This window comes from Loxodonta africana, chromosome 1 (genome assembly GCF_030014295.1).
Source record: "Loxodonta africana isolate mLoxAfr1 chromosome 1, mLoxAfr1.hap2, whole genome shotgun sequence".
In the NCBI taxonomy this organism is placed as follows: Eukaryota; Metazoa; Chordata; class Mammalia; order Proboscidea; family Elephantidae; genus Loxodonta; species Loxodonta africana.
Window position 1 is genome coordinate 102263822 of NC_087342.1, and position 23329 is coordinate 102287150.

Genomic DNA, 23329 nt, shown 5'->3' on the forward strand with positions numbered 1-23329 from the left:
GGTTAAGTGCTCATCTACTAACTGAAAGGCTGGCAGCTCGAGTCCACCTAGAGGTGCCAGCCTCCAAAAGGTCACCAAAACCAAACCAAACTCATTGCTGTTGAGTCAATTCCGACTCCTAGTGACCTCATAGGACAGAGTAGAACTGCCCCATAAGGCTTCCAAGGAGCCAAGGAGCGGCTGGTGGATTCGAACTGCCAACCTTTTGGTTAGCAGCTGTAGCTCTTAACCACTGTGCCACCAGGGCTCTCCAAAAGGTCATAGCCATTGAAAACTCTATGGAGTGCAGTTCTACTCTGGCACACTCATGGGGTCACCATGAGTCAGAGTTGACTCAATGGCAACTGGTTTTGATATTTTTTGTTTTGTTTTGTTTTGTTTTTTTTTATTAAGACCCTGGGGTAAACACATACCTGGCCAAATACAGTGGCGACTGGCTGCAATTAGCCTGGCCCATACCCACACTGCAACACCAGTCCTGCAGGCATCAGTTTGGAGCTGGGACTAATGAATCCACTGTGACCTTGTTGTATGGGCCTCTTGGACTAAGTCTTGGGGAATTCCTAACTGGATCGTTCTCTTTGAGCTAAACTTGAACTCAAACAGAGACTCTAGTAGGAGAAGACTGGAGATCGTTAAGTGAAGTACCAAAAAAGACCCAAACCCGTTGCTGTCTGGTCGATTCCGACTCACAGGGATCCTGTAGGATAGAGTAGAACTGCCCCATAGGGTTTCCAGGGAGCGCCTGGCAGATTTGAACTGTTGACCTTTCGATTAGCAGCCATAGCTCTTAACCACCACACCACCAGGGTTTCCTTAAGTGAAGTAGGTGGTCAGCTGTTTGTCAGTCACCTTCTGCTAACAGTAGGCCAGCTAGTCTGAGGTCAGTTTTATGTAAAGGCCTTGCTGGGGGCCATAGTGGATAGTAATAAAAGGTGAGACGTGACATTACCCTATAAGAGGTTAACCAAAACACAAATCAGTTGCCGTCAAGTCATCCCCGACACCATGTGTGAGCTCCATAAGATTTTTAATGGCTGGTTTTTCAGAAGTAGATTGCCAACTCTTCCTTCCAAGGCACCTCTGGGTGGACTTGAATAGCCAATCTTTCAGTTAGCAGCTGAGCACATAACCACTTATACTATCCAGGTACGTCAGGATCTGACAAATTAGGAAATGTGTTCAAGAAAACACCTAGAGACCCTGGGGATGGGTTGAAGGAGAGATTCTAACCAAAGCAACTAACTAGCCCTAACTAGCTGTGCGAGCTGTGGAAATCCCTTGTTTATCTTAGTTTGCTGGTCTGTGATATGATCTCTAAGCTTCCCTCCACCTCTGATTGATAATCTAGCTCATTCATAGTCTGCTGGGCCTCTGATGACGTCTGCAGTTTGTGTTATTGGCCTTGTAAAGCCACCTGTTAGCAGCATTTTGAAGCAAGATTGTTAAGGTCTGCAACAGCTGCACTGCACAGCTATGCCCTGTGGAGGACCAAAACGGCAGCAGGCAAACAGCTCTGCAGAAGCAAAATCTATGGCCTATGCAGAAACGTTCGTTCTTCATGATCAGATGCAATATTGCTTTGTTTTAAACTGCATGAAAAGTCGACCAGGCACGCCAACAATTAGGGAAGGGAGACAAAGCAACTAAGATTTTCTCAGTGTTTTCATCATATGGAGATTTATGCTTAATGGGATGCTCTCCGGGGCCCACTAATAATAAAACTGATATAAATCCCCCAAGGCCCCAGAGGAGGCTGGAGCTTCATTGCTAGACTGAAACATGTAGGTTTGATAGACTAGGCAATGGGGAGCTTTTGGCTGGGCTGCAGCCATTTCTCCACAGGAGTGGGCAGCGGGGGTAGGGAGCATCAAGTAATATTTGAGAACCTATTATCCCAGCCCTAAACATTTAACCTCATATGCATGTGAAAGCTGGACAATGGATAAGGAAGACCGAAGAAGAGCTGATGCCTTTGAATTATGGTGCTGACAAAGAATATTGAATATACCACGGACTGCCAGAAGAACGAACAAATCTGTCTTGGAAGAAGTACAGCTGGAATGCTCCTTAGAAGGGAGGATGGCCAGACTTCATCTCATGTACTTTGGACATGTTATCAGGGGCCATTAGTCACTGGAGAAGGACATTATGCTTGGCAAAATAGAGGGTCAGTGAAAAAGAGGAAGACTGTCCTCAAGACAGACACAGTGGTTACAGTGGGCTCAAACATAGCAACCGTTGTTAAGGATGGCACAGGACTAGGCAGTGTTTCATTCTGTTGTACATGGGGTCACTATGAGTCGGAACTGACTCAACAGCACCTAACAACAACAACAAACTTTTAACAGAGTCCCTGAGTGGTGCAAATGGCTAGTGTGCTTGACTGCTAACCGAAAGATTAGAAGTTCAAGTCCACCCAGGAGCAACTCAGAATATAGGCCTGGTGATCTACTTCTGAAAAATCAGCCATTGAAAACCTCACAGAACACACTTCTACTCTGACACACGTGGGTGGCCATGAGTTGGAATTGACTCAATGGCAATGGGGTACTGGTTAAACTTGTGTGACCAGAGGCAGGTTATTCCATTGTTTGGACTTCAGGCTCCTGATCTGGACAATGAGGGTAATAATAATTTCCATCTCATAGGACTGTCATGAGGTTTCATTGACTTAATGCATATAAGTACTTGGAACAGTGATGGCCAAGCACGTAACCACTGTGCCACCAGGGCTCCATCTTGACACATAGAAAGTCTTAATAATATGAAGTTCATTATTATTAATACCACAGTGTGCCTTAAATATGTTATCCCACTTAATCAACTCAGCAAGGTAAGCATCACTGAGCCTCAGTTCCTTTTACATGAAACGGGACAAGAGTAGCGACACTCCATTTGCACACAGTCCCCCAGAGTGGTGGGGCTGGGGGTTCAACCTAGCTACTCTGACCCCAAAGGAAATACTTTACGAGGGAAACATAATGAAATGTGCTTTTGAGAACAATTCCCCTGGCATATAAGGCATGCCAACAGAAGAAAAGAAGGTCCAGGAATCTAGGCTAGAGGTGATGGGCCTTGGGCAGAGTGTTGCAAAAATTAAATCCAAGAATTAGTACACAAGATGGGCATATCAGGGAGGCTTGGTGAAGTCCAGGATGTGGAGAATAATTGGAATAGATACATCTCTCTCTGGCTCCAGACCTCAGTTACACCTTCACAAAGACCCCCGCCTGGGTCCCTCTGGCAAAGGTGGAGAATCTAGATGGGGCCAGGGGAGGAGCATGCTGGGAAGGAAGTGAGGAAGAGTCAGGATGTCTATTGTTAGGTAGGAGATTCTTCCAGGTGTTGAACGGCCAGCTCTTTTTGTCTTGTCCTGGTCTCAGGAGATTTACCTTAGTGGCTTTCCCATCCCCCCACCCAACCTCCACCCAAGTCTGAATTTAGCCAGCAAATGAGGTGGGAGTTTCCCACAGAGCAGAGTGGGGTCTCTTTGCACCCCACACTGCTTCAGTCATTGCCCCTGCTTACCATCCCGGATTCCATCCTCCTTCCCATCTTCTCTCTGTCTCCCACACACCTCTCCACAGTACCTTCCCCTACTCCATGCATGCTCCTATGTGTGCACACTCACACACATACTCACTCTCAGGCACACTCATACGTGCACACACTAGTTATTTCTGCCATGAAAAGAATGTGTCTGTGTTAGGTTTGGCCAGTTGCCTATATCCCTTGCTTCTTTGAGCTTCCCAGCCCGACATTCCACAAGAGGGTCCCTGGCCTTGGGAAGGCCACAGGAATGTCCCCACCCCCACTCTGGCCTAGCCACCCCTTTCCAGAGTTTAAGAAAATAAAAGTGAGTGAAAGGTATGTTTCTCTTGCTGAGGGGGAGATGTAGAAAGGGGGAGGGGGCATTAAGAAGGTTCTCTGGCTGCCCCTCCACCCACAAAGAAAGATGGGAGATTATGTTTTAAAGGACAGCAAAGCTCTGGGCTCACTGAGGATTCCTGGGAGAGGTGGAACACAGTGGGAGGGGCTTTGCTTTTCATGCTTTAAGGACTTCACTCCGCTCCTCACCACTCACTGCCCAGTCTCCTCCTCCAGTTCTCTAACCAAACCTGTTGATGTCAAGTCAATTCCAACTCATGGAAACCCCATGTGACAGAGCAGAACTGCCCCATACGGTTTCCAAGGCTATAATCTTTATGGAAGCAGACTGTCACGTCTTTCTCCAGCGGAGCGGCTGGTGGGTTCAAACTGCCGACCTTTCGGTTAGCAGCTGAGCGCTGAACCACTGTGCCACTAGGGCTCCTTTTTACAAAAGTATGGGGATGTTTTCTGGCTTGGCTAATAGCTCCTTCCTGGATCTTTGGGATGGGAATTCAGCCCAAGGGTCTCTTACATAGAGAGTTGAGGGACTAAGCTAAAAACCGTTGGAATCTAAAACTCTGGGCCCATCCCAATCATAAAGAATGGGATAGCTTCCCTGGGTCTGACCAACGGGAAACTGTGGCAGCGTCTTGTTGGTCTGAGCAGCGTCACTGGAGAGGCCAGGATGTCCCGACCTTTGGCATTGGTTCACTTTCTGCGAATCTGGGAAAGTGGAAAAAAGACCCTTGGGAGAGAAAACGATGATCTAAGATAAATATATTCTGCAGTGAGGCTTTGAGCAATCCCAAATATGTGTGGGCACTATTCCTTGCAATGATTCCAGCCAAATGATTGGAACCACCTCCCAGCAGACCATAGCCTTCAGGGCGAGTGGGCCCTGTGTTCTGAGAGCATGGTTTGTTTGTTTTTCCAAAAGGAGCGTAGTTCGCACCCTTTCATACATGCCCACCCATCACTCTAACACTCGCACGGATTTCCAGAACATGCTTACATGTGGCCCCACACAAAAGGAAGAAGGGGGTTGTCATTGACTTTCATCCTGGAGGAGAGAATTTCCACACAGTTTCTCAAGGATGGTGGAGGTTTGAGGGGAGAAATTGACCCCCTTCTGAAAGTCTAATAGCCTGTCCCTGTGGTACGCACAGCCGGGGGACAGGTGGGGTCAGGGAGGTATCGGGAGGCTCCATAACAGAGTTGGGTCAGCCATGGCATCTTTTCTCTCATCTAAATCTTAGGAACGTGTCCCTGGTACCGTATGGAATGAGATTGATGACATGCAGGTATTTCGGATTCTGGACCTAGAGGATTTTGAAAAAATGTTTTCAGCCTATCAGAGGCATCAGGTAAGACCTCGTCCCCTCTGGCCTCTTGGGCCATGTGTTACCTACTTTTCCTGCGTTGACTTCCACACACAAACCTTGAACCCAAACCTAAGCTCCCTTTCTGGCCCTTTTCCTTTGTCTCTCCCTCCCTCCATCCTTCCCTCCTTCCCTCCTTCCTTCCTTCCTTCCCTCCCTCCTTCCTTCCTTCCCTCCCTCCCTCCCTCCTTCCCTCCCTCCCTCCCTCCTTCCCTCCTTTCCTCCCTCCTTCCCTCCTTCCCTCCCTCCCTCCCTCCTTTTCTCCTTCCTTCCTTCCTTCCTTCCTTCCTTCCTTCCTTCCTTCCTTCCTTCCTTCCTTCCTTCCTTCCTTCCTTCCTTCCTTCCATGTTATTTGTTGAGGACATAGATATGAATATGAATAGATATGAAGTGTGCAGTCCAGTGTGGCGGGGGGGAACATCCCATTGTATTAGTTTATAATTACAGACGAAATGATGAAATTGCATTTTGTGTATTTCTGTTTTTGTCCTGGAGCACTGGAGAAGGAGTTGCAGAGCCTGGCCACTGTTGACCCCTGCTCTTTCTTTGGCCCTAGGATTTAGGGTCTATACCTAGAAGACATTATAAGTTTTCACACTACTTTCTCCACCATGCTCTCATCTCCCAACACCCCCATGAGTCAGCAGATGTTCCCAGGAAGATGCTGCTGCTGCTCCGAGTCACTTCTGGGGACTGAGACTGGGCTGAGCCCTGAGAAGGCCCTGGATAGACTCTGATCTTTGCTCTACAGGCACCATGTGTCTATGGCTGGTCATCCAGTACTGGTCTTCCAGCCACAGAGCAAGTAGGGGGAGTGGGGTTGGTGGCAGAACACAGGGCATTCCCAAAGCGGGGCTCTCAAACTATGCTGGGTACCCACAAAATTGCCAAAAATGTTTATTCTCAGACCTCATCCTCCTGTGATTCAGGAGGAGAGCTGGGGCCCATGAATCTGCATTGTTAGTAGCACATCTGGGGACCTTCCTACCAAGTCCAATTTGGGAATTACCAACCTAGATGCCCCGGGGTACTTGCCTTCTCTCTAGCCTGCCACAGAGGGGCTGTTTCCTGTCTGGGTTGTCTTATTTTCTCCTTTGTTTCTCTGCTCAGACTAGGGCTCTGGCCTTGGGGACCTCCTCAGGTGCCAGTAAATGGAGTCTGTGTCCTCCTGGGCCCTGGGCAGCTCTTGGACATTGTGGTATGTCTTCTACTGGTCTGGAGAGGTGCCCCACCCTGCTTTTGGCCAAGCCCAGACCTAGGGAGGATCTTCCTAGGAGCAGACAGGACTGAAGACAGATTTAATTGCTTCTAGGGCATTGGCAATGTGTGTACTGGGTTGAGGAGTTAGACACTGGTCCTGTCTTGGGGTTCTAGAAAAACCAGATAATTATCGATTTCATTCAGGTGTGGGGACCCAAGGAATCTGATTCTCCACCTTAATTCTATGAAATGCTTTAGCGCCACACTCACATTAAGCTGCCATGACCACAGGCAGCAGCTAAGGCCCAGCTGGGGCTGGCAAGAGCTCTTCTGAGCCCTCGGCTCCTGAGAATCAGTGCTCCCTGCGTGGATGTCCTGGTTGGGTGCTGGGTGATGAAGGGAGTGTGTGCAAGGGCATAGAGGGCACAGCCCACCTCACACACTTCCCCCTGCTTGGAGAGTCTTCCTCCAGGCCAGGGCTGTAGTCCTGCCCATCCAGTCCCCGGGGCCCTGAGGTGGGGTTAGGATGGGGGCCAGTGGGGAAAAAGCAGGTATGGAGTTTAGGACAAACTGGGTCTGGGTCCTCCCAGTTTGGTGGGTTGAGAAAAGCTGAGACTGAAAGCCCCCTGTTCTATCCCCCCTCAGCTCTCAGAGCCTACTCAGTCTAGTGCCCTGTTTCAGGGCTGGGCTCACCCAGAGCACTGTCACGCGGCAGGTCACCCCGTCTCTGGGACTGAATTCATAGCAACAGAGATGGAGAGATCCCAGGGGCTGTGCTGCCCTCTCTCTCTGTCTTGGGGCCCTGGGTGGTGTGTGGCAGGTGATGAGGGGCAGAGGGTCCTGGGGATCGTGGTCTTCCTTTTGGGCCCTCTGCAGGTCCTGAGTTAGTGACTGTGCCTCCATTAGGGTCAGGAAGGGAGAACACAGGTGTGGGCTCAGCTCCCTCAGTGCCCCTTAGAGAGCAAACACTGGCTCCTACTCCTTTCCTGCCCCTTCCAGACAGAGGGCAAGGGCCAAAGATTAAAGATCAGAGACATTGGCTTTCCTCTGCCTCAGAGAATACAACTTACACATGCTTCCCAGCTCAAGTTTGTTTGCGTCTGCTCTCCTATCTAGAAAGATGAGTTTATCCAGGTTGGAGGAGATGTCTCTACCCTCTCAGCAGTTCTCAGGAGAAGAGAGGGAATAACTGGCAGCCAGGCCTGGGATGGGGAACTCAGGGGCCTGATCTGCCCAGACCTGGGAGGGGTGACCCCAATGGGCCTAGGTGGGTGGGAGAAGCTGTGTGTTGTCCGCTTTGTTTGGCTCTCTGTGAGTGAATGCCTGCTAGAGTCCATGTTTGTTCAGTGCTACTTCTGGGTCTCTCGCTCCAACCTTGGGGGTTGCATTGGGATGGGGCTGATAGAGTGGAGTTGGGGGATCTCATATCTGTCCTGTTGTTCCTGGGTCCCCGAATCTCATGGCTAACGTTGTGCATGTTTAATTCTCTGTTGGCTGTGGCTGCTGCCTGCCTAGGAGCTGATAACTAATCCTTCTCAGCAGGTGAGTCATTCCTGGGGCTCTGGACGCCTCAACTTTTAACCAATGTGCTGGGATGCTGCCCTATGCAGGGTCCTAAAGAGAGGGCTTGTCCATTCTGCCTCCTACCTTATTACCCATCCTCACGTGGGGGAGGGTCCCCAAAGAGAGAGAAGATATGTAGGAGAGGTAGGTAATGCAAGGGACCCCCACCAGCAATAGAGGTGAATGTCTACTGGAGTAAGGAGAAAGCTTCAAGGTCTATTGTCTTACCCCCCAGGCCCAAGGCAGGGCCATCCTGTAAGGTTGCACAGGCTGGGTACTGCACTATTCCAGGGCATAATTCACGATGATGTGATTGGTGCCCCCTGGAGTTGTGCAACATGGAGAGGTGCTCAGAGTGACCTCCCAGAGCAAGAGCCAGCCTCCTGTCTACCTCACCAGGGCCCCATGAGAAGGGTGTACATTTCTGATTTCTTAGATATCTGCCTGCTGGGGCCTCAGAGGAGAGACTCCTGCATGGAATTCTGCCTGCTTTTCCCCACCTCTGAACTTGTGGAAGCGCTTTACCCTCAGAAGTCCAGGAACCGTGGCTTTATGGAGGGCTTAGAACCAGCTTCTCATCCTAAGCTTGCGGAGACTCTTTGAGTGGGGTGATAGGAGTGGGGGTTGATTCTGTAGGGGACATGGTAGGTCATATCACATTGTCCAAAGCCACAGGGATCAGCCACCCCCCATCAGAGAAGCCCCTTCCCTAGATTGCCCAGAGAGGACAATCTCTAAAGACGGGGTTCCAGCCCATTCTAGCCCATGGTAAAGTCAATCATACCTGCTGCTAGAGTCGGTTCTCAACCACCCTCCTCTCTTTCTTCTGTCTTTTTCTTTCCCCTTCTTTCTTCCCCTCACCCCAGGAGCATTCTTAGGTTGGTAGGGTGTTGGTTTCTGAGGGGTAGGCAAGAAGAGAATGGGGGAAAACTCACACCTCAACCTTGCCCCTTGGCTTGTTGGTTGCAGAAAGAGTTGGGTTCCACTGAGGACATCTACCTGGCCTCCCGCAAGGTCAAAGAGCTGTCGGTCATCGACGGCCGGAGGGCCCAGAACTGCATCATCCTCCTCTCCAAGTACGCACTCGTTTTGTCTCTGTGGTCCTGCCCCATGATGGGTTGCTGGGGTAGAGAATGGGCCTCTTGGTAGCAGAGACCTGAGATGAGACTTGAACAAAAAAAGATGGTTGAACTGAATGCCTGGGGGGAAGGTGGCAGAGCAACAGGGTGAGGGACATCTCTGGGCTCCCCTTTCTCTGTCCCCTGGGAATCGGGGGGATGTTGCACTGGTCTAGAACCTTCTCAGGGGAGCCCACTCTGAGCAGCAGTGTAGAGCTCTGCAGACAGGAAACTGCCCAATCGCGAGGCCAGATGGTCAGCGTCTGGCAGCTGAGTTGCTCTAAGCCCGCGGAGAGCTCTGCTCAGCTTAGGCCCCAGAACAGCATGATCTCAGCCCCTAAGCATTTCCCGCGGCCTGCAGAACAAGCAGGGCAGTATCTGCACTAACAGCACAGCTTCTGTGCTGGGCCTCCAGCCTGAGCCTGGGTCAGAGGGTACTGCCTGCTGTACTATTCTTAGTCCTGCCTCCAGCCACCTCTGGAACATCTGCCCTCCCCTCCCTCCCACAAGGTCCCGGGCCTCAGCTTCTTTCAGTTGGTGGTGGGGGAGAGTTCTGCATCACCAGGTATCCCAATGGGTGTGCATTTGCAGGAGACAGGGAAGGACTGTCAGGGGTTTGTGCTGGGGGGTGCTTCTTACTCCCCCAGACAGCAAGACAGATTGGAAGAGCTGTGTGGCAGCTGGGGCTGTTTCAGAGGACTGAGGACTCTTCTCTCTTCCGAGAATGAAGGAAGCAGGCAGTTGCCCCCTTTGTTCCCTGCTGATATTCTCATCCTCCCGTGGAGGATGCTGTAGAATTTTTAGACATGAGGAGCAGAAGGATCAGAAACATTTTGCTTCGTCTCTCAGTTCATGCTGAAGACATCCCTTTTACTCCCAAATGCCCCGTTACTTCTGATGGAAACTCAAGCAAGAGACTTGAGAGACTCAAGTCTCTATTTAGAGACTAAAATAGCTCACTCCAGAGTGAATCATAGCAGTGGAGTCTGAGAAAACTTCACAGGGGAGGCAAGGAGAAGTACCGTCCAACGTAGTCCTAAGTTGACATGAGGGAGGGAGGCTGGGCTGTACCTTCTGGAGAAGCATATTTGAAGTCTGTTCTAAGCAGAGCAGCCTGGCCAGGCTGCTCAGAGGGTGGGGTTTTACCCTAGGCTGAAGCTTTCTAACGAGGAGATCCGGCAGGCCATCTTGAAGATGGATGAGCAGGAGGACCTCGCGAAGGACATGCTGGAGCAGGTGAGGACCCTCAGTGGGGAGGGAGGGGAGTTGAACCTAGAGAGCAGCCATAACCCTTCCCGACAGACCCTACTGAGGCTGAGATTCTTAGGTCAAGGAGAAATCAGGCTGGGGGAGAAGGTTTATGGAAATTTCCTTAGGCCAACCTTTCTGGAAGGAGGCCAGCTGCACCTTTTTCAGGGGTCTTGGAGGTCCCTGGAAGGAGTTAGGAGGTACCATCCCTCATGAGTCTCAAGGAAAATGAGGATGCTCTATAATCGTGCCTTTCCCAAATCTCTCTCACCCTGACTTGTGTGTCCTTCAAACACCAAGCAAAATACCATCGATTAGACTTTGTTAAAATTAAGAACTTGTGTTCCTCAAGAGGCACCATTGCTAGAGTGAAAAGGCAAGCCAATCCCCAGAAGAAGAGTTTGCAATACAGGTAGTCCCCCACTTACGACGCATTTGGGCTACGACAAACCAGACTTAACCATCCTCCTTTTCTTTTTTGTTGTACATCTTATCACTAGTAATATGTACTACATACAATGTTGCAGTGCATAATTTACTGATGTTATCATTCTCAGATGTCCACTCAAAGATGTTTCCAACCCCCAAAGACAAATAAAGATGAAATTTATAAAGATACTGATAACAAAAGTCAATAATAATGAAAACTTAAAAAAATGAAACAAAATAAGGTATTCAACTTAGATCAGAACTGACTTACAACGGAGTCATCAGAGCAAAACCCTGCTGTAAGTCAGGGACTACCTATACATATAGCTAGCAAAGATCTCATATCCAGAATAAACCGAAACCCAAACCAAACCCGCTGCCGTTGAGTTGATTCCGACTCATAGTGAGCCTATAGGACAGAGTAGAACGGCCCCATAGGGTTTCCAAGGAATGCCTGGTGGTTTCGAACTGCCGACTTTTTGGTTAGCAGCCAGAGCTCTCAACCACTATGCCACCAGGGTATGTATCCAGGATAAAGAAGTCTACGAATCAATGAGAAAATGACAATAAATCCAATTTTAAAAATGAGCAGAAAGAGGATTTTCAAATGGCTAATAAGCAAATGAAAAGTGCTTGATGCTATTAGTCATCAGAGAAATGCAATAAAACCACAATGAGATAGCACCACACATCCACTAGAATGGCTAAAATTAAAAAGACCGACGATGCCAAGTGTTGGCAAGGATGTGAAGCAATCGGAATTCTCTTTTGGTATAATCACTTTGGGAAACTATTTGGCAGTGTATACTAAGGCTAAACATACGCCCACTCTATGGCCCTGCAATTCCACCTCCTAGTGTATACCCAAGATAAACAAGTACAAATACCCACTAAAAGACATACACAAGAATATTTATAGCACCTGTATTTATAGAACTCCCGAACTGTGAACAACCCAGCTGCCCACCAATAGGAAAATGAATGAATAGGTTGTGGTATATTCTTACAGTAGAATACTACTCAGCAATTAAAAAAATATATATATATATATATCAGTACTCACAAATGGATGAGTGTCAGACATTACGTTGAGTCGAAGAAACCAGACACAAAATTAGAACATACAGCGTGAGTATATTTATATGAAGTTCAAAAATAGGCAAATCTAATTAATCTCAGGTTATAGAATTCAGTTGAGAGGCTATGAGAGGGCAGGTTGTCATATCGAAGTGGCAAAAGGGAGCTTTTTGATGGGATGGAAATCTTACGTATCTTGATCTGGATTGCGGCTCAGTGTGTGACCAGTTCCGTCAAAAAAAATCGTTGGACTGCACGGTTAGAATGAGTGCATTTTATTTTATGTAAGTTATACCTCAATAAACATAGTGGCTAAGTGCTATGGCTGCTAACCAAAGGGTTGGCAGTTCGAATCTGCCAGGTGCTCCTTGGAAACTCTATGGGGCAGTTCTTCTCTGTCCTGTAGGGTCGCTATGAGTCGGAATGGACTCGATGGCAACGGGTTTTTTGTTTGTTTGTTTTGGTATATCTCAATAAAATTGATTTATAAAGAAAAAAATCATTGAGCTGAATACTTAAGACTAGTCTACTTTACTGTATAAGCCATATCTCAGTTAAATAAATGGAGGGGGGGTGCCTCTCTCTTTTGAGGCTCCCCCTCTCGTCTTGAGTAGGGTCAGGGCTTGGGTTTCTAATGGGCTGCACCCGCATCTCAGCTTCTCACTAGTTTCCTGTCTGACCTTCACCTGCTCTTTGCAGCTCCTCAAGTTCATCCCAGAGAAGAGTGACATTGACCTCCTGGAGGAACACAAGCATGAGATCGAGCGGATGGCCCGTGCCGACCGCTTCCTTTATGAAATGAGCAGGTGGGCAGCAGATATAGCTGGAGGGGCTGGGCTTGGGGCAGACAGGGGCTCTGCCCAGGAAGAAGTAGAGGGGGTCAGGCAGGCTCAACAAGAGGCTGTCTCTGGCTCCCAGTGCTGGGGCTAGTGGAGGCTACCTCACCACGTGTCTCACCTTGCCCGCAGGATCGACCACTACCAGCAGCGACTGCAGGCCCTCTTCTTCAAGAAGAAGTTCCAGGAGCGGCTGGCTGAGGCCAAGCCCAAAGTAGAAGGTAGGGCTGAGGGTGTGGAGGAGGCCTGGAGTGGAGAAGGTGTCTGGGAAAGCCAGGGTGGTGGGAGGCAATGTGAATGGGACAGGGAGAGCACCTCCCTTATCCTCTGCTCCAAAAGAAAAACTAAAGTCAAGGACAAAATTGAAAATGATCGTTATTGTAAATACATGCACTTGTTTATATTAGCACGTGTGCCAGCATGTAACACAGTCCTTATGCCTCAGCATGGGAACTTGCCCAGGTGGGGGATCTGTTGATGTCTGCCCAGCAGGGGACAGAAACACTGAGAAGATAACTATAGCAAACGCCTATAACAGTGCCTGGCACATACTGAGCTCATCAGTCTTTACCCCACACAGGAGGGACTGAGTTAATCCATATAAATTTCCATAAAAAAAAACAATCCATAGAACACGACTGGCACGTTATTTTAAGTATGAGCCATTCAGGAAGTAGGAAATTGGGCAAAGCAATCCCTGGAAACATCTGATTTGGGGTTGGAGAAACTCCTTTGACACAGGCCTTTTCCAGATGAGAAATTTGTAATTTAATGAGAACCAGGTGCTGGGCACTGTGTGAAACACTCTAACATGGATAGCCTCATTTGGTCCTCACTACAACACTATGGGTGTGCTGTTATAACTTCTGTGTGCCTCAGTTCTCTCAGCCTAAAATGGGGGTATGTTAGTTGCCTGAGGTCATACTGCTGGAGTCAGAATAGGACCATAGATGTCGTTTTTCAAAATCCATCTCTTCACTCCTGTGCCACATTGGTTCCCAGATAGTATCTCCCTGGAACTGTCTATGGGGGTGGCAGAGCAGGAAGGGATGGGGAGTTGGGGGCAAAGTCTGGCAGTCAGGATAGTGGGTAGACATGCAGAGCTCAGAGGGGAAAAAGCAGGAGAATTTGTGAGGTCCATTTAGTGGTGAGGACGGATGGGTCAGCAGAGCAGAACAGGAGAGCCTGTGTCCCAGATGCTGAGGGTGACAGGCTGGGGCAGAGCAGAGCATGGGCCCCCTCTGCTGGACACCAGGGCCAGCCAGCACTCCCCAGGATGCCCAGTCCAGAGAGGGGCCCTTCCTGGAATCTGAGGAGCTGCTGCTGGGAGGATTCTGGGAATAGGGTGGGGAAGACAAGAGCATGAGAGGGCTAGGACCAGACGATTTTCTGTAATCTGGACCTAGCTGCTCCTCAAAACACACACACACACACACACACACACACACACACACACACACAAAAGGAAACTGCTGGCTGTGATCATAGCTGTTTGACCTGGGGTGAGGGTGGGGGAGGAAAGGCGTTAGCAGTGACTTCAGCTCTAGGACTCTCTGGGTGGTGCAAACAGTTATCGTGCTTGGCTGCTACACAAAAGGTTGGAGGTTTGAGTCCACGCAGAGGCACCTTGGAAGAAAGGTCTGGCCATCTACTCCTAAAAAATCAGCTGTTGAAAACCCTATGGAGCATCAGTTCTGCTCTGACACAGGTGGGGACACCATGAGTCAGAGTCAACGGGTACTGCAGCTCTAAGGTCTGGCAGCCATCTTCTGCCCTGGTGATGGGCGAATCCTTCTCTTCATCACAACTTTCTTTTGTCCTGCCACAGACTGCCCCTGGAGAATGTGGCACAGATAAGGAGTTCAGCCCAAGAAATATGTGCTCAACTATTCACGTGTCTTGAATCAGTCCAGCACATGTGAGCAATTGCGATTGGGAGCTATGGAACTAGAGTAGCCGAGCCACCCGGAAGGCTTAATCCCGCCTGATTTCCTGCTCCCAGGAGCCCACTCCAAGCTCTCCCTAAGTTATCTGTGACTTATCAGTGGATGTTTAAGAAAGAGTCTCCCTTTAATGTCAAGTTCAGCAAAGCAAGATGTGTTTGACATCGCAAAATGCTGGGAAAAGTAATAACCACTCTGCTATAGCCATGGCTGCTGTCCTTGAATGGCCCAGATGTCTCTTCCATCTGAGCCATGGGTGGGGGACAAGTGGCTGTAATTGTACTTCACTGAGTCAGGTGAGTTTGCCTGACTGGGGGTTAGTAAATGTGGGACATTCAACAGTAAAAATATTCATAACAAGGGTAGATTCAAGAAGAATATATTCATGAATATATTTATAGAAAATTGGAATATTTTGTTGAATTGGCTTTTTGCCCACTGACCCAGAGCCCCTGCTGTGGTGTGGGTGACAATAGCCCATCAACCAGCTGGGATATGCCAAATCTTAGGTCCTCCAGAGATATTTCTTGGAGAAAATGAAAGGATAATTATGAATCCCCAAGGCAAGAGTATTATGCAGGAATTGGAATTCATAATCCTTACATGCATAATCCATAGTAATTTTCAGGAAATATTCCTGGAAGAACTAAAATTTGGTATATCCCAATTGGTTGATGGGCTGTTGATACCCACCAGGGGCTCTCAGTCCAATGACCAGTAATAGCCAGTTCACCAAATTCACCAGTTCTTTTATGAATATTTTTTTATGAATATATTTATGACGTGTTCTTCTTGAATCTCTTCTTCTGAATATGTTTACTGCTGAATGTCCCAAAATCTACTGATTCTCATTATGAATGTATTCACTGCATATATTCAAGATGAATATGGCTGCAAATGTAAACATATTTTATGAATATATTCATGAATATATTATTCATATGGATATAACTAAAATGTCAGCATTTCATACAGTTTTCCCGTTTATACTTATTTCCTCAGAACTCTTGTCATTTTCTGTTTTACCAACATTTTAGCATTTTTAAGATTTCTTTGCAAATTTCTCAAAGAGCGTAACAACCTTTGAAAAACTATACCAAACAATATAAATTGCTGGAAACTTTTATAAGTAGGTTTTTTTAAATAAACCTTTTTATTGAAATGTAGCCTACATATAGAAAAGTATACGAATCCTAAGAACCTACCTGATGAATTATCACAAAGTGAACCCACCTGTGTAATCAACTCCCAGGCCAAGAAATGGAATATTTCCAGCCTCTCAGAAGCCCTTCTTCATGCTCCCCCCAACCCTTATCTCCTCCCTCCTCTAAAGATCTATCCTGACTTCTAGATTAGTTTTGTCAGTTTTTGAACTTTATATAAATGGAATAACACAATATGCGTTCTTTTATGCTGGCTTCCTCTGTGCAATTATGATTATGCCTATCCAGACAAGTTGTTAGTTGGCCTTCCACTCGTGGTGACTCCACACACAATGGAACGAACCACTGCCCAGTCCTGTACGATCCCTGTGATCAGTTGTGGATTAGATAGTTGTGATCCACTCCACAGGGTTTTCTTTGGCTGATTTTGGACGTAGATCAGCAGGGCTTTCTTCCTAGTCCATCTTAGTCTAGAAGCTTTGCTGAAACCTGTTCAGCATCATAGCAACATGTAAGTCTCCACTGATGCGTGTTGTTGTGTGTTGTCAAGTCAATTCTGACTCATAGGGGCCCTATAGAGCAGAGTAAAACTGCCCTATATGGTTTCCTGGGCGATAATCTGTATGGAAGTAGATCATCAGGTTTTTTTCCTCCATCAAGCAGCTGTGGGTTTGAACCACAACCTTTGGGTGAGTAGCCGAGTGCTTAACCATTGCACCACTAGGGCTCCTCTTCAATGAAGTGCTGTTGTTGGTTAGCGGCTGAGTGCCTAGCCATTGTGCCACTAGGGCCAATGAGGTATAAAACCAAAAAAAAAATAAACCAGTTGCCGTCAAGGCAATTCCGACTCACAGCGACCCTAGAGAACAGAGTAGAACTGCGCCATAGGGTTTCCAAGGAGCACCTGGTGGATTCAAACTGCCAAACTTTTAGTTAGCAGCCATAGCTCTGAACCACTACGCCACCAGGGTTTCCATAGCAGTGATTTATTTATTTTCAGTGCTGTGTTTTATTTCACTGAAGAATGTACAGTAATTTATCCAATCTATTCATAAACTTAAAAAAAACAGCTACCAGCCTAAATATCCATCAAGAGAAATGCTACTGTGAATGTTTTTTCCATGACTTTTGGTGCACATTTATAGGTACTTCTGTTGGGTAACACCTAGAGTGGGGAGGTTAGGTCATAGGGCATGCATATATTCACAACTTTAGAAGATACTGACAAACCTTATTACCTGTTTTTACACCTTCTTTTTTACACTGATTTATTTTTACACTGCAAACTTTTAGTCAATTGATTTTCGTTTTGTTGTCATGGCAGCATTTTAAGGAATATTTGGCTTGGCATAGCCAAAGAGCATAGAATGGGTTAGTCTTCTCATCACCTCGCTTAGTATGCAAAAAGTATATTAAACAGTATGTAACTGTTGTTGTTGTTAGGTACCATTGAGTTGGTTCTGACTCATAGCTACCCTGTGTACAACAGAATGAAACACTGCCAGGTCCTGTGCCATCCTCATGATCATTGTTATGCTTGAGCCCATTGTTGCAACCACTGTGTCAATCCATTTCTTTGAAGGATTTCCTCTTCTTTGCTGACCCTCTACTTTACCAAGGATGATGTCCCTCTCCAGGGCCTGGTGCCTCCTGAAAACATGTCGAAAGTATGTGAGATGAAGTCTCGCCATCCTTGCTTCTAAGGAGCATTCTGGCTGCACTTCTTCTAAGACAGATTTGTTCATTCTTATGGTAGTCCATGGTATATTCAACATTCTTCACCAACACCATAACTCAAAGGCATCAGTTCTTCAGTCTTCCTTATTCATTGTCCAGCTTTCACATGCATATGAGGCAATTGAAAACACCATGGTTTGGGTCAGGCTCACCTTAGTCTTTAAAGTGACATCTTTGCTTTTTAACACTTTAAAGAAGTCTTTTGCAGCAGATTTGCCCAATGCAATGTGTCTTTTGATTTCTTGACTGCTGTTTCCATGAATGTTGATTATGGATCCAAGTAAAATGAAAGCCTTAACAACTTCAATCTTTTTCTCTGTCATGATATTGCTTATTGGTCCAGTTGTGAGGTTTTTTTGTTTTCTTTATGTTCAGATGTAATCCATACTGAACGCTGTAGTCTTTGGTCTTCATCAGTAAGTGCTTCAAATGTTCTTCTGTTTCAGCAAGCAAGGTTGTGTCATCTGCATATCATAGGTTGTTAATGACTCTTCCTCCAATCTTGATGCGCCCTTCTTCTTCATATGGTCCAGCTTCTCAGATTATTTGCTCAGCACACAGATTGAGTAACGATGGTGAAAGGATACAACCCTGACACACACCTTTTCCTGACTTTAAACCACGTAATATCTCCTTGTTCTGTTCGAACAACTGCCTCTTGATCTATGTACACATTCCTCAAGAGCACAATTAAGTGTTCTGCAATTCCCATTCTTCGCAATATTATCCATAATTTGTCATGATTCACACAATTAAATGCCTTCGCGTAGTCAATAAAACACAGGTAAACATCTTTCTGGTATTCTCTGCTTTCAGCCACAATTCATCTGACATCAGCAATGATATCCTTCGTTCCATGTCTGCTTCTGAATCCAGCTTGAATTTCTGGCAGTTCCCTGTTGAAGTACTGCTGCAAACACTTTTGAATGATCTTCAGTAAAATTTTACTTGCACGTGTGATACTAATTATATATATATAATAAGGTTTGGATATTTTTTATATATTAATTATATATATAATATATATATATAAAAAGAACAAACCAAACCCATTGCCATCGAGTAGATTCTAACTCATCACAACCCTATAACACAGAGTAGAACTGCCCCATAGGGTTTCCGAGGATTTGAATTGATGACCTTTTGATAAGCAGCTGAGCTCTTAACCACTGTGCCACCAGGGCTCCAATATTAATGATATTGTTCAATAATTTCCACATCCGATTGGATCACTTTTCTTTGGAATAGGCATAAATATGGATCTCTTCCAGTTGGTTGGTCAGGTAGCTGTCTTCCAAATTTCTTGGCATAGATGAGCATGTCCTTCCAGGGCTGTACCTGTTTGTTGAAATATCTCAACTGATATTCCATCAATTTCTGGAGCCTTGTTTTTTACCAATGTCTTCAGTGCAGTTTGAACTTCTACCTTCAGTACCATCGGTTCCTGATCATATGCTACCTCCTAAAATGATTGAACATCGACCAATTCTTTTTGGTATAGTTACTCTGTGTATTCCTTCCATCTTCTTTTGATGCTCCTGCATCTTTCAGTATTTCGTTCAAAGAATCCTTCAGTATTGCAACTTGAGGCTTGAATTTTTTCCTCAGTTCTGTCAGCTTGAGAAATGCCAAGGGTGTTCTTCCCTTTTGGTGTTCTACCCTTTTGGTGTTCTATCTCCATGTCTTTGCACCTGTCTTTATATTACTTTGTCTTCTGGAGCTTCCCTTTGAAACCTTCTGTTCGGATATTTTACTTCATCATTTCTTCCTTCATTTAGCTATTCAACGTACAAGAGCAAGTTTCAGAGTCTCTTCTAACATCCGTTTTGGTCTTTTCTTTCTTTCCTGTCTTTTTAGTGGCCATTTGCTTTCTCCATGTATGATGTCCTTGATGTCATTCCACAAGTCATCTGGTCTTCAATCATTAGTGTCCAATGTGTCAAACTAGTCTTGAGATGGTCTCTAAATTCAGTGGGGGGGATATATTCAAGACCGTATTTAGGTTTTCATGGACTTGTTCTAATTTTCTTCAGCTTCAGCCTGAACTTGTATATAAGCACTTAATGGTCTGTTCCACAGTAGGCCCCTAGCCATGTTCTGACTGATGATATTGAGTTTTTCCATCATCTCTTTCCACAGATGTAGTTGATTTGATTCCTGTGTATTCCGTACAGTGAGGTCTAAGTATATAGCCACCATTTATGTTGTTGAAAAAAAGTATTTGCAATGAAGAAGTTGTTGGTCTTGCAAAATTCTATCATGTAATCTCCTGCATCATTTCTATCAATGAGGCCATATTTTCCAACTACCTATATATCCTTCTTCTTTGTTACCAGGTTTCATATTTCAATCACCAGTAATTATCAATGCATGCTTATTGCATGTTCGATCAATTTCAGACTGCAGAAGTTGGTAAATTTGAATGATAGTTGTATTAACTGATCTCCCTTGTAGGCATACGGATATTATCCTATCACTAACAGCGTTGTACTTCGGGATACACCTTGAAATGTTCTTTTTGATGATGAATGCAATGCCATTCCTCTTTGATTTGTCATTCCCAGCATAGTAGACCATATGATTGTCTGACTCAAAATGGCCAATACCAGTCCATTTCAGCTCACTAATGCCTAGGATATTGTTTATGTGTTCCATTTCATTTTTGCTAATTTCCAGTTTTCCTAGATTCATACTTCATACATTCCACATTGCAATTATTAATGGCTGTTTAGGTGGCACATATCTGTCAGTTTGTTGTACTGTAGGGGCTTGCGTGTTGCTGTCATGCTGGAAACTATGCTACCAGTATTCAAATACCAGGAGGGTCACCCATGGTGGACAGGTTTCAGCTGAGCTTCCAGACACACTAAGACAGATTAGGAAGAAGGACCTAATGGTCTACTGCTGAAAAAAAATTAACCAGAGAAAACCTTCTGAATAGCGGTGGAATACTGTCTGATATAGTGCTGGAAGATGAGCCCCTCAGGTTGGAAGGTATTCAAAATATGACTGGGGAAGAGCTGCTTCCTCAAAGTAGAGTAGACATTAATTACGTGGGTGAAGTCAAGCTTTCAGGACCTTCATTTGCTGATGTGGCAAGACTCAAAATGAGAAGAAACAGCTGCAAACATCCATTAATAATTGGAACATGGAATGTATGAAGTATGAATCTAGTATGTAATTAGTACAGAATTTCAGTGTAAGTCTCATATGCTAATTCCGCATCGCCACCACAAATACATCACAGCTGAAAAAGGCCAGAGCATTCACATTAGAATGAAATACTAAGGTTTTGGCTACTATTGGCCTTAATTTGTATTTGTAGCAGATATATCATTTAAAGCAATAGGGGAAATAGTTAAAATATCTAAAGGTTCAAAAAATTAAAAGCTGATATTCAACAGCATGTCAAGAAACCTATTTTATCAAAGCTAAGACACCGTCAACTGTAAAGCTCACCTTTATCTTATAGAAGGAGCCTCTGGGTAGTGCAATGGTTAACATGCACAGCTGCTAGCCAACAGGTTGGCAGTTCAAGTCCACCCAGAGGCACCTCAGAAGAAAGGTCTGGTAATCTACTTCTGAAAAATCAGTCATTGAAAACTCCATGGAACACAGTTGTACTCTGACACACATGGGGTCACTATGAGTCAACTGACTCCGCGGCAACGGGTACCAACACAGAATGAAAACAATATGAGAATGCATGTTGTAATTGATGATGTTATCATTTAATTGACAGGGATTTCCCCCCCAAATCAATAAAATACAGTATTTCAAAAGAGTCATAAACAGTACTATAGTATGTAAAATTCTGAAATTTAAAAATTTAATTGCTAGGTTTAGAAAAATAAAAGTATTATATTCATGCATATATGCATAGAAAAATATTGATAATATTTAAATATATACAGGAAAAGATATCCTCAAATATATTCTTAGGAAGAGTTGGGACATTCAGAGAATGGGTTATTTGGTGAGTTGGCTTTTGGTGTATTGGTCTGCTTGCTTGGATGTATGTGGATACGGGAATGTGGAGTAGGTTGGTCTGCTGATGAGTAGGTATAATCTCTGCCCTTCTGAGAGTTGAGGTCACTTGGCAATCCCTTTTCTGAGCTTTGTGGTGGCATCGTCCTGGGGTACAAGGGGACCTGCTCCCCTGGCCCAGTCTGTGTAGAGCTCTGACCTGTCTCTCCTCCTCCCAGCCATCCTGCTGGCCTCCCGGGAGCTGACCCGCAGCAAGCGTCTAAAGCAAATGCTAGAGGTCATCTTGGCCATTGGAAACTTCATGAACAAAGGGCAGCGTGGGGGTGCCTACGGGTTCCGGGTAGCCAGTCTCAACAAGATCGCTGACACCAAGTCCAGCATTGACAGGTGGGGCCCCCTCCTAATTCCTTAGCCTCCATCTCACTCTACCCTGGTCTCTCCCCTCCTCCCCTGTATCCTTCTTCTATTTCCTAAGCCAAGACTCATCCCTCTTCCCTTAACACCACACCCTTGTTTCCTTCTGACCTCAGTCCTGATTTCCTTGGTCCCTTACCCCAGACCTGACTTCCATCCACAGAAACATCTCTCTGCTCCATTACCTGATCATGATCCTGGAGAAGCATTTCCCTGACATCCTGAACATGCCCTCAGAGCTGCAGCACCTTCCAGAAGCCGCCAAAGTCAAGTGAGGAATCTCTCCAAGACATCCTTCTCCCTGTGACCACACACACTCCTGTCTGACTTCCTACCTCAGGGCCTACTCTGGGCAGTGTCTCAGAGTCTGCATCTGGGAGAATCAAATGAAGACAACTATTTGCCCTCAAATCCTTATTTCAGAGATGGTCCCAGGGAACACTAACAGTGGAGTGGGGGAAGAACAGCAATAACAAGAGTGTTACTAAGCCAGTTACCACTGTGGGCAGTTGGAGCTTCATTCCACTGGATGACTCTGTGACAGTGTAGAACACTCACTTCAGTGGTCCTGCCCAAGGGTGAGGGAGCTGGGCAATTATACACCGTCTCCTGTCAGTCACTGGTTGAGGGGTACTAGGGGGCACATAACTCTCTGGCTATGGGTACAGACAAAGTTATCCTTGGTCCCCAGAAAATGTGTCCACACAGTTGGAAGTCAGGGCCATGCACTACAATGGAGTGGCCCAAGGCGATATGGGTGGGGCACCAACATCATCTGCTATAAGCAAGATAACACACCTGAACACACAGCCGAAGAGACACCATCTACAGTAGAGCCAGGAATGCAGTGGTAAATGGCTGTTGTTGTTGCAGCTGTGTGCCACTGAGTCAATTCTGACTCATAGTGACCCTATAGATCAGAGTAGAACTGCCCCATAGGGTTTCCTAGGCTGTAATCTTTATGGGAACAGATCGCTAGGTCTTTTCTCCCATAGAGCTGCTGGTGGGTTCCAACTGGTGACCCTTCCGTTAGCAGTCAAGCACTTAACCACTCACTTCACCACTAGGCTCCTTGGTAAATGGTTTGCATGGGTCAAATGCTTACTGCATACAGGATACCATGTTAAGAGCTTATTAGCATTACCTGGTGATGATAATAATAAGTCTAAGGCAGAGGCCAGGTGTTGGAAACTTTCTGATATGTAGCATGGCACCTCTGAGGTGGAAGAACCTATAGAGTGCAGGTTACACCCCTGTTATTTTATAGAATGGAGATGGAGGTACAGAGGGGAAGTGTATGGCCAAGGCCACAGGACAGTGACCAGAGAGCAGGGCTGGAGCACAGGTCCACTGACTCCCAGG

At 46.1% G+C, this 23329-nt stretch overlaps 1 protein-coding gene across 1 annotated transcript in view; it reads left to right on the forward strand.

Moving 5' to 3' along the window:
* DAAM2 (dishevelled associated activator of morphogenesis 2) overlaps nucleotides 1-23329 on the forward strand; it is a 55516-nt gene that overhangs the window by 25851 nt on the left and 6336 nt on the right. The window contains exons 14-20 of the mRNA XM_064285546.1: nucleotides 5130-5237; nucleotides 8985-9091; nucleotides 10285-10369; nucleotides 12587-12693; nucleotides 12856-12944; nucleotides 21772-21940; nucleotides 22131-22238. Coding sequence (XP_064141616.1) covers nucleotides 5130-5237; nucleotides 8985-9091; nucleotides 10285-10369; nucleotides 12587-12693; nucleotides 12856-12944; nucleotides 21772-21940; nucleotides 22131-22238 — 773 coding nt within the window. The remainder of the gene's footprint in view (nucleotides 1-5129; nucleotides 5238-8984; nucleotides 9092-10284; nucleotides 10370-12586; nucleotides 12694-12855; nucleotides 12945-21771; nucleotides 21941-22130; nucleotides 22239-23329) is intronic.